Source organism: Onychostoma macrolepis, chromosome 21 (assembly GCF_012432095.1).
Source record: "Onychostoma macrolepis isolate SWU-2019 chromosome 21, ASM1243209v1, whole genome shotgun sequence".
NCBI classification, from domain to species: Eukaryota; Metazoa; Chordata; class Actinopteri; order Cypriniformes; family Cyprinidae; genus Onychostoma; species Onychostoma macrolepis.
The window spans coordinates 30717544-30735167 of NC_081175.1; the positions used below are offsets into that span (position 1 = coordinate 30717544).

Sequence of the window (17624 nt, forward strand, 5' to 3'; positions counted from 1 at the left end):
TTACCTGTTCTTTTGTTTTACTGAGTAGTTAGATGTACAACCCACATGAAAAGAGTATTGTAGTAATTTATAGTAAATACTCTAGTGTTTTTGAACCATACTATAGAGTATTTGTTGTGGTAATTCTGTAGTTGCTGTGGTAATATAACAACTATAGTAATATCAACTAATTACTTTACCCAATACTTTACTAAGTTTTCTAGAAGTATAGGGTATATTATACTACAATACACTACAGTTTACTGTAGTAAAACCTAAAATATACTACAGTGTTTATTACAGTTTATCAGTTCACTATAGTTAATACTACAGTATGCATTAACAAAGTGTTGTAAATACTATAATATATACAGTATAATAAACTTTACTACAGTATGGTTTAAAAATACTGGTATTTACTATAAATTACTATAGTATTTTTTCACATGGGAATGTTCACACGCCAGACCTAAAAGACCCTGACTAGGCACTTAATGTCTTAAAATTCTCAAATATACAGGTGCTGGTCATATAATTAGAATATCATAGAAAAGTTGATTTATTTCACTAATTCCATTCAAAAAGTGAAACTTGTATATTATATTCATTCATTACACACAGACTGATATATTTCAAATGTTTATTTCTTTTAATTTTGATGATTAGAGCTTACAGCTCATGAAAGTCAAAAATCAGTATCTCAAAATATTAGAATATTTACATTTGAGTTTGAATAAATGACCATCCCTACAGTATAAATTCTGGGTATCTCTTGTTCTTTGAAACCACAATAATGGGGAAGACTGCTGACTTGGCAATGATCCAGAAGATGAACACTGACGCCCTCCACAAAGAGGGTAAGTCACAGAAGGTCATTACTGAAAGGTGTGGCTGTTTACAGAGTGCTGTATCAAAGCATATTAAATGCAAAGTTGACTGGAAGGAAGAATTTGGGTAGGAAAAGGTGCACAAGCAACAGGGATGACCGCAAGCTTGAGAATACAGTCAAGCAAAGCCGATTCAAACACTTGTGAGAGCTTCACAAGGAGAGAACTGAAGCTGGAGTCAGTGCATCAAGAGTCACCACGCTCAGACGTCTTCAGGAAAAGGGCTACCAAGCCACTTCTGAACCAGAGACAACGTCAGAAGCATCTTAACTGGGCTGTGGAGAAAAGAACTGGACTGTTGCTCAGTGGTCCAAAGTCCTCTTTTCAGATGAAAGTAAATTTTACATTTCATTTGGAAATCAAGGTCCCAGAGTCTGAAGGAAGAGTGGAGGCACAGAATCCATGTTGCTTGAAGTCCAGTGTGAAGTTTCCACAGTCAGTGATGATTTGGGCTGCCATGTCATCTGCTGGTGTTGGTCCACTGTGTTTTCTGAAGTCCACAGTCAACGCAGCCATCTACCAGGAGATTTTAGAGCACTTCATGCTTCCTTCTGTTGACAAGCTTTATGGAGATGCTGATTTCATTTTCCAGCAGGACTTGGCACCTGCCCACACTGCCAAAGGTACCAAAAGCTGGTTCAATGACCATAGTGTTACTGTGCTTGATTGGCCAGCAAAGAGAGAATCTGTGGGGTATTGTCAAGAGGAAGATGAGAGACACCAGACCCAACAATGCAGAAGAGCTGAAGGCCACTATCAGAGCAACCTGGGCTCTCATAACACCTGAGCAGTGCCACAGACTGATCGACTCCATGCCACGCCGCATTGCTGCAGTAATTCAGGCAAAAGGAGCCACAACTAAGTATTGAGTGCTGTACATGCTCATACTTTTCATTTTCATACTTTTCAGTTGGCCAAGATTTCTAAAATCCTTTCTTTGTATTGGTCTTAAGTAATATTCTAATATTTTGAGATACTGATTTTTGACTTTCATGAGCTGTAAGCTCTAATCATCAAAATTAAAAGAAATAAACATTTGAAATATATCAGTCTGTGTGTAATGAATGAATATAATATACAAGTTTCACTTTTTGAATGGAATTAGTGAAATAAATCAACTTTTTGATGATATTCTATTTATATGACCAGCACCTGTACAATACTCAGAAAGTTATAAGAAGAAATTGAGGTGTTGTGGCTTGCTTACAAAAAAAAAAAAAAACTGGTACCATGTCACTTTAATCTGTTAGGTAAGCATTAGGAGTGTAATATTTTACAGCAGCAATGCAAATAAATTTGATTTTTTTTTTTTTTTAATTGTGTTTTTAGGGTAATCGTATGTAAATTTTGTCGCAAATGTACGTTCAAACAGCGCATGAACAAAATTAGCGCGCGCGCGGGACTCTGACAGGAAAGGCGCGAACTGACCCTTCGCTACAAATCCGTTATATCAAGATTTTATTTTATTTTATTTTTTTACAAAGGTAAGGTAAATAAAGTGATCGATAACGACATTAAGATTTGCGTTACATGCAGGTAAGTCAAAATATATTACGTATAATCAAAATGTTAGACCGAGCTACTGATTAACGAGGCCTAGAAAAACGTTAGCGAGCTAGTAATTGGATTCAAACTGATTTTAAGGAATATTCGGTAATTTAGACCTCTAGTTCTTGATATCTCTCAACATTCACTGTCTACAATAAATTTAGCTCACGTACTTTAAACGCCTCTGCAAAATCATACTTTCACATTTGTTTCTTAGCCGTCTTCTCAAGTCTTTTTTCAAATGTGATGCCGTATCTTTTCCAAAAGTTAAGATTTCATATTTTGTTTAAACATCAGAGTAACTTAGTTAAGCCTCTGTTGGACAAAATGTCCAGGAGAATCAGGCCTTTGACCACCTGTGTCTGTCTCATGATTTTCAGGGGAAGTTGCTAAAGGAAGGTTTATTTGTTGCTGAAAGTTGGTAAATGACATCGTGATGTCACTGCGCGATGACGTCATTGCGTAATCACAGCGCAACATTGCGTCACTGCATCAAATCTAAGCAAAAATCAATTTTATATGTTAATTTAGATTTGTTAGGAAAATAATGCATAATATAATGTTAAAATATAGATAGACCTAAGTGTATGTTTTAATACATTATTGAATAATTAAACATTTTTGAATTTTATTTTTTTATTAGCTAGTAAACTAGTAAAACTACACATTCTGAACAATTATAGTTTGAAGCAGTGTATAAGTGGTTAGTTAAGACAAATCTGTAAAAATACATTTTCTGTGTTGATTTTTCCCAAGTTTTTTTTTTCCCTGCATTTTAAATTACGCATTATATTTTATTCTTTTGGGTTACAGGGTTATAATTGGAAAATGGATATGTCCTCGAAAATTACTAGTACCTTTTCCATTTTCCTAGATATTTTTCTAGTGTACTAACTGATCAACAATCGCAGGTACGAGCTACAAACAAGGTGTATCATAAATGAACAATTAAATTATTATTATTAATATTAAATTGAACAATTGCAAATAACAAGAAACGTAATACACGTGATGTGTGTAATGCTATGCATCTTTGTTTTCCTCTTTTTGTGTAATTTAGATGGAAAATGTGTGCCTTTTATCATTTGATTCGCTTATCAAAAGTTGCCATATAAATTAAAAAAAAAAATAGCTAAACTTGTTGCTAGGTGCTTTTGAAAGAAAATGTTGCTAGGGTAGTCTGAAAAGCAACAAAATTGCTAAGTTGTCAACACTGATGGTGTGTGTTTAACGTTTATCCGTTGTGTCCTGCAGTGGGCGCTGTTGACCGCATGTTGAGACCAATACATGGATTTATTCACCACTCATATAACATTTACCTGTCGGCATTCAGAGGTCAACAACAATATGCACAGCTAGGAAAATATTAAAAGAATGTTTAATGTGTTTAAAAAAAAAATTAAAACATTTATTGCAAGTTTAAACATATTTTATTAATATAAGTGTTTTTAATAACCTGTGCACACATGCTCATAAACTAAAGCTGGCCTTGATTAATCAGATCACGAGTCTATACTTTATTATTACTTTCCCTCAACATGTTGATGAGAAAGAGTGGATCTAATTAAGTCATAAAAACAGCACATCGGCAAGTTAGGGACTGTTAACAGGAACGTTTGGCTTGTCTTCAAAAATCCAAAACATGCCAATAAAGATCATTTTGAATGATATCCACTGTACTTGGACACACTTCACTTCTCTGTTGCACAGCTCATAATGTTGTGTTACAGGTGAAGAGAGGACAAAGTTCAGTCTGTTTATTTAATACAGGTTAAATGGAGCAACTTCTGAATGTTTTTGAATAGGTCAGTTTGATTTGTATAACCACGGTGTAAGGCAGATGTAAATTATGTATATTTACAGTATGCATGTAAAGTAGTTCAAATGAGTTCATTCTATAGTGAATAATAGAGTTATGTGTGTAAGAGATTTAATAGATCAGTTTAGTTTAAAACTGGTATAAAACTTAGATCAAGAGAGTCCCATTGCATTGTTGAAACATTTGAGTCAAATGTTGAAATTAAGAGAACATGGTTGCTCTACTTTCTTTTATAAAAATCAGCATTAAAAAAATAAAAATACTTATAGCCTGGGAAATTATGTCTCCAATCTAATACCATGATATACCAGTGAATCATCTTTTTTAATTGAGCGGTATTTTTTTTTTTTAAACGGTGATGCACAATGACAAATATTAAGGCAGGTCACTTAATGCATGTAGCGAAAGAAAATCAGACTGAAACTCATTCTATAGAGGAATGAATAAGAAAGTGTACACTCTTTAATCACACCTGCTGCTAAACAGATGGCAATTAGCAACTTAAGACTGGCAGAAAAACCTGATCATGCCTGAATGCAGCTTAATCCATGCAAATGTTTGGACATGTTGTTAAACACGCAAGCAAATAGAACAATAGATGAAATCACACATTATTCATGCATAGTTTACTGAATAAAAAAAATAGAGTCAATTCACATACATTTTATTTTTTATTTTTATTACTGGATTGCATTCATACATAAAATACAAAAACCTTAATGAAAAAGTATTTACAAATGTACAAAACTTAAGATTATATTACACGAATCTGACTATAAACAAAAAACTTTGTTCAGAGTTATTTTTTTGTGTCTTATACAAAAATATGAGCGTCTTACATATCAAAATTATTGCACCTTGCAACCACAGTGCAGTTTAGATTGCCATCACCAAGGAGAGGTCATGCGTTCGCCCCCGAGTCTCACAGACTTCAATTAAAATCCACTTTTATCTTTGGTACCTTACTGAATACACCTGGCTATACTCAGCACCATCTTGTAACACACTTATAAATTATTCTGTACCTGAAATTAATGGCTTTAGAGAGAGCAATAAAAAAACAATCCATAAGACGGATCAGTGTTTTGAGGATCGCGTGATGGAATGTAGGTCGATTAAAGGCCTCTTTAATACATATATTCTATTGTTTCCATTGATTATCCCTGATATTCTTATATTTCCAGTCTTGTGTTTGGCACTTGGCATCTCCAAGTTTTGTCGGTAAGTAGACGCACGTTCCAGTATTGTCCCAGTGTGCATGAAACGGACGGGGAATCGCCAGCATGTTGGAAGACAACGACAAAAAGGGAAAAATGACGGCGGCCGAGAGAGCTCAACGCGCAGAAACCAGCGCAGAAAAAACTACTTCAGAAAAAAAATGACAACACGCTGCAAATACTGGCAACACAAACAAATACAAAACACGCTGCAAAAACTCAAAACCCAACCAAATACAGAAACGTATTTGGTTATACCTCAACAAAATTAAAATTAACTGTTATATATTTATTAGTGCTGTCAAACGATTAATCGCGTCCAAAATAAAAGTTTTTGTTTACATAATATATGTGTGTGTGCTGTGTTTATTTATTATGTATATATAAATACACACATACAGACTATATTTTGAAAATATTTACATGTATATACATATATATTATATTTAGTGCTGTCAACCGATTAATCGTGATTAATCGCATCCAAAATAAAAATTCTTTGTTTCCAAATATATGTGTGTGTACTGTGTATATTTATTATGTATATATATATATAAATACACACACACGCATGTATATATTTAAGAAAAATATGGTATGTCTATACATTTAAAATATTTTGATATGAATATAAATATATACATAGAAATATTTTCAAAATATATACTGAATGCGTGTATTTATATATATATATACACAATAAATATACACAGTATACACACATTTATTATGTAAACAAAAAATTTATTTTGGATGGGATTAATCACAATTAATCGTTTGACAGCATTAATATAAATATATTTAATATATAAACATAACATCTTAAATATATACATGCATTTGTATTTATATATACATAATAAATATACACAGTACACACTCATATATTATGTAAACACGCGTTTACATTACTTGCAATTAATCGTTTGGCAGCACTAATATTTATATTTGCAGCGCATTTCTTTATTTATTTGAGTTGTGAGCATTTGCAGCGCCTGTGTTGTCAAACTGATGAAGATGTTTTCTTAATTTGCAGGAGTTTTTTCATTTGCAGTGCGTTGAGCTCTCTCGGCCACCGTAAAAAATAAACAAAACAAACACAAAAAAGGTCCCAACCCTGATGCTGTGGAGAACACAGCTTGTCATGGAGCTCTAGTTTCGTTGACTCTTGTTTAAAGGCAACACGTGGTTTGCTAGTCCACAAGTATCTTCACTTTTTTGGGGGGTCTTCCAATCTCGGTTATAGATGCCGTTTCATGTGCAGCGCGAGGTGATCGGACCGGGAAAAGGCTCTGTCGCATTTCTGGCACTGAAACGGCCGATGGCCCGTGTGCTTCCTATAATGCCTCGTGAGCTCGTCCGAACGGGCAAATTTCCAGCCACATCCCTCCCAGTCACAGTGATAAGGCTTTTCTCCTAAACACACAGACACACGCAACAGTTAGCAATTCACCCTGAGGACCAAACGAGAACAATCAAGCACACTTTGCTCACATTAGAGAAAGCCGTTAGAGAGTGGGAGACAACAATTCAAATGTTGCTCATCCCTGCGTTGATTGAATAGAAGGGGAAGTCGGACAGGCTTGTGGTTTTATTTCAGCAGGGATCAGTATCAACCTGCTGTCTGAATAGCAGATAAAACCACCTGCCAACTGTATACTGTATACGTCTCTAGTCGCTATCAGACAATGCGCTTGGCAGTTGCAGTGCCGTGTTAGGGCGTGTTAGATTGATATTAAAGCACATGCACACAACAGAAAAAGGGCCCGCTCAGATGCCATCGCATGCTACAAACACTGACCTGTGTGAGTCCTGTGGTGGGCTTTGAGATGGGAGCTCTTGGTGTACGTTTTGCCACAGCCTGCGTAGTCGCACATGTGCGTCGCTATTCGCTTCCTCGGCCAGGAGCGCCGACCCCGCTTGGGCTTGGACTCTTCAGGCAAACACTCGGCTGGAGAAATCAGCTCTGCCGAAGAGTAAAGAGCCCGTAGCGTTAGTGTCACTGAGGCAGAAATGAATGACTCTACAAGTCATCTTTAAAGGGGTCATGAACTGAGAAACCAAAATTCCCTTGATCTTTTGACACGTAAGAGGTCACTAAAAACATAAAAACATCCTGTAAGTTTCAGAACTCAAAACTTTCTCGTTAGTCTAAAAACAGTTTATATTGAAGACAGATTGCCAAAATGACACCTTGTGGAATGTTATACTTAATGATGAAATAGTGTGAATAAGCACCGCTTCCACAGAAAAAGATCAATGCCTTCTTCTACAGCACTGCCTGTTTAGCCCCGCCCATGATTATATAGCACTGCCTGTTTAGCCCCGCCCACCGATTATACAGCGCTGCCTGTTTAGCCCCACCCACCGATTATACAGCACTGCCTGTTTAGCCCCACCCATGATTATACATCACTGCCTGTTTAGCCCCACCCACAATTATAAATTACTGCCTGTTTAGCCACACCCACCGATTACACAGCACTGCCTGTTTAGCCCCGCCCACGATTATACATCACTGCCTGTTTAGCCCCGCCCACAATTATAAATTACTGCCCGTTTAGCCCCACCCACCGATTATACAGCACTGCCTGTTTAGCCCCGCCCACAATTATACATCACTGCCTGTTTAGCCCCACCCACAATTATACAGCACTGCCTATTTATCCCCACCCATTGATTCACACATGTAGATTAATAACAAAAGAGGCGAACACACGCTGAAACCAAACGATACAGATGCTCTGTAGACAACAAGACGCCCGTGCAGTTCCAAGTGTTTGCGCTGCCTTCTTTCTGATCCCAACGTTAGGAAAGAGTGAATGAACTTGATGATCCAGATCACATCAGTAAGAACTCACTTCATTTTACCACAAATTCGTTTACAGACAAGGCACAATTCGATGCGGGATTTTTAGAAAGATTGAAACTAAAAGACGATGCTGTCGACTATATTGGATCCGACAGTTATGTCGCAACTCACAAGTGTGAGTAACTGTTTTTATTAAATGATCACTATTACTTTGTCTCTTCTTACACATCGTTTGATGTGTATTGAGTTATTTATGCGTATTTGACCTAAATCACAGCAGCGTCCATCTATGAGGAATGTACACTGTCAAACACACACAACTGTTAGCCAATCACAGCAGTAGGCGTTTACTTCCGAGTCTACAATCTGCCACGCCTATTCAAACAGAGCGTTCTGATGAGGGGGGTTAAAACAGGACAGAAAATAGACTATTACTTCTAAATGATGTTTTTTGATGTAAAAATCTTGATAACATTATAAGTGGGCCTCAGAGAAAAGTACAAACTAAAAACTGGCAGTTCATGACCCCTGTAAAGGTAAGGTAAGGTATGGTATAACATAAATGAAGAGTTTGAGTCGTGACTGACCTTGGTACTGCATTGACTGGGCGGGAGGCTGCGGAAAGCCAGAATAACCCGGCGAGGGGTGATATCCCGGGGCCAGGGAGATCGGAGGGGGCCCCAGAACCTGAGCTTGAGGATGCTCATCTGGAGACAGAGAGGAAGTGGAAGAGCGACTGGGCCCCATGGCCCCTCGCGCCGTGTTGAAACCGTGAGGCTCCAGCAGCGGTCTCTGGCCGACTCCTGGCCGCGAGTTCACCCCCAGTTGGAGATCCATCGGTCGGGTGATGGTGCAAGGGCTAGGACTCTCATGCTCCTGCTTTATAGGACATGCAAGGAGGAAGGAAGAAGAGTCCGACATTGAGCCTCCCTTACTAAGCCCTTGGCTGTAATCGGCCATGTCCATGGTGGTCTTCACCACAAATTTTCCGTGGAGGCTCGTGGGCTGAAGATATGCAGGATCCAGCTCTGGCCTCATCAATTCGGCGACAAAACCTCCCGAGGGAGATACGTCGTTGATGTCCGGGATGTTGTACAACATGCTGGAGTCTTGGCCCTGAGGAGAGGGCATCGGATAGGAGTAGGAGGTAGGGGAAGGCGGAAGAGTTCTGGAGGTGCTGGCCACTGAGGCTTCTTGCTGCTGCTGTTGTTGTTGTTGTTGTAGTAGTAGTTGTTGTTGTTGTTGTTGTTGAAGCATGGTGTTCGACAGGATAAAATCATAGTCCAACAAGTCTTCTGGCTCATTCTTGGTCATTGCGTAAGGGACGTCCTGGTCAGTGCAGGTCCCACCTGTAGACATGCAGGGGCGTTTCAGGTAAGACATCTCCTCCTTCCATCTCTTATTCCAAACGCACACAGACATATATAGGGAAGAGGGAACAAGACAAGGTAAGTCTCTCAAAGACATAATCATCAAAAGTGTGTCAAGATCAATAACTACTCTAAGTGCCGTCTGAATTTGTATTCTAAAATGAGCATTTTTATCAGGCTCCTATGTTTGGGTTTAGTTATTTCACTTTAATTGCATAGAAAAGGATGTATACATTGCCATTAGAGTAAAATTACTGAACCTAAACCTGATAAAAATGCACATTTTATGAACTTTTCAGATGGCACTTAGAGGCTTTTGCATCTGAACTCTTCAAATAGACACCATCACAAAATATGTAATGGTTTTACTGGTTATAATGGGACTTGTATTGGTTTTAATGGAAACTATAATGGTCTCTGTGGGTGTCTACTGGTAATCGGTCACCTTCTATTGCTGGCTTGTTAAAACCACTAAATCCAAATGGAATATGTGCCAAAACACACTACGGAAAACTACTGTTTAATGGCTTTAATGGTTAAAAGTTGATTGTTTGTATTGGTATTTTAGTGGAAACCATTATAATTTCAGTAATAGTTTCTATCTTTGACATGTTGATTGCAATTAAAATGCGTCCTTTTTCTTGTCTTCAACACAAATTATTTCTAGATACAACTTGGCCTCTGATGTTATTATGAATTCTTAAAAGACCCCGTCATGCTGCATTGTTTTTATGTTTCCAACTATGGTGCCTGAAAGAGAGTGCACACTGCTAGATATATTGTAATCAGTGCATAGTAAAGAATATTACAAAAGCAGTCATAAGCAGCACAGGTATATTTGTAGCAATAACCAACAACACATCGCATGGGTCAAAATTATCCATTTTTCTTTTATGCCAAAAAATCATTAGGATATTAAGTAAAGATATTTTTTAAATTTCTGAAAATTTAGTACATTTTTGATTAGTAATCTGCATTGCTAAGAACTTCATTTGAACAACTTTAAAGGCGATTTTCTCAATATTTTAGTTTTTTTGCTCCCTCAGATTCCAGATTTTCAAATAGTTGTATCTCAGCCAAATATCATCCGATCCTAACAAACCATACATCAATGCAAAGCTAATCTGTTCAGCTTTCAGATGATGTATAAATCTCAATATATAAAAAAATGACCCTTATGACTGGTTTTGCGCTCCAGGGTCACATTACTATAGTGAACGGTTCACGCCCCTGCCGCGGCAGCGCTGCTGGAGGAATAACTGCGAGCCGATGACATAATCCGAAACAGCGATGAATGTGCGCGGTAACGGATCGGTGACCGATAATCACCTGTTTGATACTCACTAAACTGGCAGTTCCAGGTCCCGTCATTGCCTTGTGCTTCACATCTGCGTCGCTCGCAAAGGTAGAAATAGACGGCAAAAGCGTGCCGCTCAGTGCCATGCTATCAAACTCACTCGGTGGCTGCCTGCAATTGAAAAAGCGCAAAAAAATAAAATAATCCTTTAGTCACGCTGGTCTGGGAAAACTACCGGACACATCAAAGCCAAAAGAAAAAGTGATGGAAATCTCCAAGTGCAAAACGCACCTCATGAGTTCCAGTCGCGTCCAGTCAGCCCTTGATGGGAGTCTTTATTATAGTCGTTAATACTGCGAGCGCGGTGCAAAGAGCGCATCAAACGCGTCCCCGTGCCATGCTGGAGGAACCGGCCATTAAAACCAGCTTCTGCTCGGTGTCGTTACGGCGACACTCGGGGATTCCCTATATCTCCCTCTCAGCGACGCGCGAGCTCTCCGGTGTCTGGACTGGAGTGATTCGTCAGATGCACGCAGGGCTTTCCTCGCCTAGTTCTTAAACCCCGGACACGCCTCTCGTTGCACGGCAACCGCAAAAAAAAATACACCTCGTGACGTCATCAGGAGAGAGGAGGGAACCAAAAAATCTGGCACCGGGCCGGTATTTTGTATCCACACAAACATGTGCGTGTTAGCAACCGGGATCAACAGACTCGAGTGAGAAAACCATGGGTGAAAAGTCACGATTTGTTTTTCTCCTCTATCGAATACAAGTATTGGGGCACAAAAGCAGCGTTATTGCGCGCGTGCTTCCAGTGACACCTGCTCCTGGAGCGAGTTATCGAGGAGTTTGAACACCGTGTTCGCAACCGAGAGCTGCTCCCACAGTCCTGACTCTGAGGCGTGTCTGTAATTAACGCTAATCATTTCTTATACCTAAGGCACAGAACAAAGGCAGCCAGAAATGTGTAGGATTTCTCTGTGATGAAAAGCCTTGCCTCTCATTCATTCGTTCATTATGAGTAAAATCTTCTGTTGATCTGTCATATTACTACAGGCTTTTGCTGGAAACAGCAGCTGCTTTGTTTAAATGTCAGCATTTTCACTTCTGTGTTGTTTTTTGAGTTATTTTAATAACTTTGCATTTTCAGTTTGCAATTTTTATTTGCTAATAAAAAAATAAATAAATGCATTGTTTGTATCAGTTCTACCTTTGGAAGCCTTATATATCTCAAAATTGTGAGAACTCAGAAATCAAACTTTTTTTCTCACCATCTTAAAATTTGGACTCTTTTCTCAAAATTCTGAGCGAATTTCTCCCCGGAATAAAAAATAAAGGTCATTGCAGCTTCTTACCTGGCAACTCTGATTTTTTTCTTGTGAGTAACTCAGAATTGCGAGGCAAAAAAGTCAGATAAGAAGTCACAATTACCTTTTAAATGTATTTATTTTTATTGCGTAGCAGAAACGGACCTCCATATCTAACTTTAGTAAAACAGCCACGAAGGATAGCAGACCCAATGCCGTTCCGATATTTCATTTATATTAATGTTCGCTCCACTAACTCTTCTTTGTCTGTATTTCCAGTCTATATGTCTTTTGCTCATAAGAAATATGAACAGTGCAAGATATCATTTTGTTTTAATGCTAAAAACATTTTAGTGCTGTGAGCCATTAGGTTAGTGCAGTGTATTAAGAGGCGGCTTCTAAATAAACTGGTTTCTGTAATAGTGCCTCCGCAGTGTCTACAATCATCTTTGTATGGTGAGCAAACACGAGCTCTGAGACCATCCTGTTACATCAGGATCTTGTTCGTTTGGCTCTGTCAACAGCAGGCCATCATTTAGCCACAGAATACACTGAATGTAGCTCTTTAACACACAAATGCACGCACACACACATTCTCACGCTCAAACCTTCCCACAATACTTGTTCCTATATCATAATGATTAATAGCTCGGGTAGATAAGTCTGTTGATTTGCTACTGTTTTCTTGCAGTGCATCCAGATTCTTTTGTGTGTAATGTTCAGGATTGTGGTGGTGGATGTTTTTATTTAGTGAAAAGTGGCATCTTGATTTTCCGGTCTGAGCGTAGAGATACACTTGCTTCTTTGTTTTTATGACAACAAAGCTATTTTGGTTTAGAGAAACTTTAGGCTTGCAGGTGAGATGTTTTAACAGGTGTGTGTTTATCTAGATGCAATCTTGATGTCATCTGTTGTTTATTCACCCTTCCTTGCAAAGGAATGATACGATTACGGTTTCCTTTCCTTGGCATCACTTTCTGATATGATGACTTATGAATTACAATCAAAAATTGATTGTCTTAGTGCTCTGTACCTGTGGGAAAATCTTGACAGACTCTTTATATCCAGGAATCAAAATGCAAACGAGATATTTAAATAAACAGGTGATCTCCCCTCTTCTGACGCTTGTGTAAATTTGCATGTGGTGGAGTGTAAAGATTAATTTCCACGATACAAAATATGTTTTACACGAATCATTGTTCGGTCTGGATCAGTTCTATCCATTTATGCTCCAGGAACTCTTTAGGAACTTTTTCCTCGAACGTCTAAACTCTTCTTTCATCAGCTCTGTATTTGTGCTTTCATTTTCATTCTACACACTCATGCTTCCATATATCTGATTCTGGTCTTACCGGGCAGTTTGGGTATTGATGGGATTGTTAAAGCTTCAGTCAGTTTAATGTTTGGGTATATAAAGATCTTCACAGCTGAAGGTCAGGTGTGATTCTATAGAAGCCGTTGAACTGTACAAACTGAGACTCAAACGGGTGAGAGTTGGGAATAGTGCTATTTAATGGTAGGTTAAAAGAAAGCCGCCAAGATAAACACTGTTTAAGGAGAAACAGAGCAAGATGTCAGAGACGAGTGAAAAACACAATGGACTCTATGTGTGTGTACGCTCTTAAAAATAAAGGTGCTTCAAAGGTTCTTCACAGCGATGCCATAAAAGATCCATTTTAGGTTCTACAAAGAACCATCTCTTTCTTACCTTTTTATAATCTGAAGAACCTTCTTTCACCACAAAGAGCCTTTTGTGAAACAGGAAGGTTCTTCAGATGTTAAAGGTTCTTTACACTGCAAAAAATGATGTTCTTCCTTAGTATTTTTGTCTTGTTTTCTAGTATAAATATCTAAGAATTCTTGAATCAGGATGCATTTACTTGACAAATAAAATGACTAAAGATATTTTGTTAGTTTTCTGAAAATACTATCCAAATTTTGTTAGTTTTTGCCTAAAACAAACAAAAATATCTGCCAGTGAGGTAAGAAAAATAATCTTAAATCAAAGGCCAAACAAGATTATTTTTCTTGCCCCATTGGCAGAGATTTTTTCTTGTTTTAAGCAAAAACTAACACAATTTGGGTATTTTATTAAATTTTTTTAGAGGTTGGCATCGTAAAGCACCTTTATTTTTAAGAGTGTACAGTATGTATTGAGCCGTGTGTGTGTTTTTTTTTTGTTGTTTTTAAAAAAAAAAGTAAACGAGATGCAAGTTTCACAGTTGCATGTCAAGATTTTCTGCCATTACAATAGCAAGGGTGAACTAAACACCATGTTCTTTGATACAGATTCCTCAGCGTGTTTACGCCGAGTTTAGACAGTTGCATCGACTCGTCCGATCTGCCAAATAAAGAGGGAAAAGAATTAGGAAGGAGCAGGCGTGAGCTCCTGTCGCGAGGCAGTCTGCGCCGCCTCTGAGTTTGAAGGGATTCCTCCTCGGCCTTAAATATGCTGGTTATTTTTAACCCAGTGTGTAAGAGCGGCCCAGCGCCGCCCACTCGCTAACAATGTTCCCTTCAGCCAGCAGGGGAAGTGGACAGGAGCCACGCTTCCTGGTCACATGACGCAGTGGCCCAGTCACAGAAATACGACAGAGGGCGAGATCCAGGCTCGAAGCCCAGGTCTCTGCGAGCGGATTTAACCCCTTCAGCACGGCTTGGGTGCGACGCAGTGAGAGCGGGCAGACTTTGGACCGGGGTGATGTCACTGGGCTTCTCCAGGATTAGAAACCTCTAAAAAGCTGGGAAAGCTGAACTGCACCACACATTCACACACGATCCATGAGCCTGAGCACTTGGAGTGTGTGTGTGTGTGTGTGTGTGTGTGTGTGAGTGAGACGGCGATTTCTGTAGATACACTTCTCAGGAAAAAAATTACTCAGGTGGTACCCTTTCAAAAAGTACTTCTTTAAGGTACTTTTGGGGGTAAATAAGGGTACAGCACGAGTGTATGAATGTTTTAAATTTAAATACAATTTCCTTTGCTGTATATACTGTTCTATTCACTGTCACTGTCTTGTTTACGCTTGTCTTTTTGTTTTTTGAGAACAGTGATATTCACACATAAGCAAATGCAGTGGATCTTTTATCATGTGCTGTATACACTATTTTCTCCGTTTAATCTTTGTCTAGAATAAAGATAAAATTTTAGATTTTCTCTTAAGTCACCCAGAAAAGACCCCAGCAGCAATAATTTCATCTGTGTATATACAGCGGTGGCCAAAATGACCAGAACACTAGTATTATCAGCAGCTAAAACTGGTTTTAAGTCAGTTATTTCTATCTTTTGCTGTAGTGTGTCAGGAAATATTAGTTTACATTTTCAAACATTGTAATAATCCAGTGAGATTCTTCTGGATTTAGTCTCAGTTTGTTCTGGTTCTTCATGTCATTCCAGACAGACTGATGATGATCAGATCAGACAATATAACATAATATACAGTCAGCGTTAGGGAAAGATACTTTTCAAAGTAATGCATTACAATTACATAATTGTGTTACTTTGTTACTTTTTATGGAAAGTAAAGCATTGTTACTATTGTGTTACTTTTTGTCACCTGGGCTGGGCTTGCTTATTTATTTTTAATAACAAAAACCGCAAAGGTTATATTTTTTTTTATTGTTAGGGCCCTTTCACACCAAAAGTGAAATTAATAAGCCTCGGTCTGAAGGAAACGCCTCTGCATTTACTCCCGAGAGCTGTCAGTCAATGAATGGGAAAACAAAGTAACTTGCCTCACTTATTTGAAAAAGTAACTAACCCTAACCCTAACTCAGATATTTTATTGTAAATTTGAAAAAGTAATGCATTTCCTTCAACACTGTATACAATGGCAGGTTTATCAAATAACTAGCAAGCAAGCTAGTTGAATTTAAATAACATAATTGAGAACTGTTTAAGTCTCTTGAGACCTGAAAGAGTCTATTTTCAAATGATAATTCTGAGGAGAAGCAGCAGCAGAGATAAAATGCTTATAAAGCATTTGGAGGTTTTTGGGCCTCTTTGTTTCAGGGCAGATGCTGAAGGTTTAATCTCTTCTTGATGAGCAGTCAAAGAGGAGATTTAATTTAGTCATTTTTATAGTTTATGTTAAACAAATCCCCCTTTGTGTGGGCTGAAACAACATTTTGGTTTCTCCTTTTGCGTGGACACAGAAAGCGTAACACACAGAGAGACCACCGCGTCCCAAGAGGCTCCAAATTGCTCCTTCTCTGCTTTTAGCAAACATTACACTTACTCACGAGCAGACGTCATGGCTTTGGTCTGAGTCTGCCGGCTGACCAGGGCAGAGAGAGGAAATGTGAATCAGACGGAGAGAACGTAATATTTCACAGTAAAAACCTGTTAAATGGTTAACGGTAACTTCCCCTACTATATACGGTGAAAAACTGTAATAGACATTTCATGTCATTTTACGGTAAAATACAGTTTTTGGAAGTGAAAAATAATGTATAATTTACAGTGAAAAACTGTAAGTTGAAGTTCCCAGAATTCCCTGCGTTATATTTCAAATTTGATGTTTTTTTCTTTGAAATAACTGTTTCTTCTTAGTTTTTTTTTTTAGTTTTTTTTTTTTTATCAGTTATGTTTATTAGGGTTGTATGTTACATATAGTGCTGCTAAATTATTGCATATTTTTTACGGTAAAATACAGTTTTTGGAAGTGAAAAATAATGTATAATTTACAGTGAAAAACTTCAAGTTGTCGTTCTCAGAATTCCCTGCGTTATATTTTAAATTTGATGTTTTTTCTTTGAAATAACTATGTTTCTTCTTATTTTTTTTATTATCAGTTATGTGTATTAGGGTTGTATATTACATCTAATGTTGCTAAATTATTGTTTATTGCATTTTTCAGTTTTATATGTGTCACCATGATGGTCTTTAGTGTTTGTGAGAATGACACTGTGCACCTTCTACATATATATATATATATGTGATTTTGATGGTTATCAGTGTATTACAAAGGAACAAAACGGGTTGGTATATTATTAACATTATATCAGTAAATGAAATTTTTTAATTGTAAATTTAAGTTAAATTGGTAAACCCTAAAATGTTGCTACCGTATTTTTTATGGTAAAATTCTGTCAACCGCAGCTGCCAGTTTTTTTACCGTAAATTTTACAGAATTTTTTTTCACAGTGCAGATTTATTTTCTCAAAGTGCATAAACAACACTATTGCTCAATGATCGCTCCTAGAGTCACTGAGATGTTTCGGGCGTGATTTGTGCGAGCGTATATTTTCACGTGTGACGAGGCTCTGCTTGATTAGGGTCTAATGGCTGAGCGCAGGCTGATTCTGGATTCACTCCAGATGGCTGAGAAGCAAAGTGATGAAATAATGTTCAAACCAGTGCAACTTTCAGGGAATTAAGGGACCGCC

The 17624-nt window shown here is 37.9% G+C and overlaps 1 protein-coding gene across 2 annotated transcripts; it reads right to left on the reverse strand.

Annotated features, from left to right (window-relative positions):
* Positions 1–4881: 4881 nt before the first annotated feature.
* On the reverse strand, positions 4882–11808 carry klf4 (Kruppel like factor 4). Of its 2 annotated transcripts, none has more exons than XM_058759225.1 (5): positions 11221–11808; positions 10962–11100; positions 8850–9660; positions 7252–7416; positions 4882–6866 (listed from the first exon to the last, which is right to left on the reverse strand). In XM_058759225.1, exons 1-5 carry the CDS (start codon positions 11223–11225, stop codon positions 6691–6693), a joined length of 1296 nt encoding a protein of 431 aa, XP_058615208.1. In that variant the 5' UTR covers positions 11226–11808; the 3' UTR covers positions 4882–6690. The 2 variants fall into 2 exon arrangements, with proteins under 2 accessions (XP_058615208.1, XP_058615209.1); XM_058759226.1 differs by having other exon boundaries at positions 10977–11100; positions 11221–11799.
* Positions 11809–17624: the final 5816 nt, after the last annotated feature.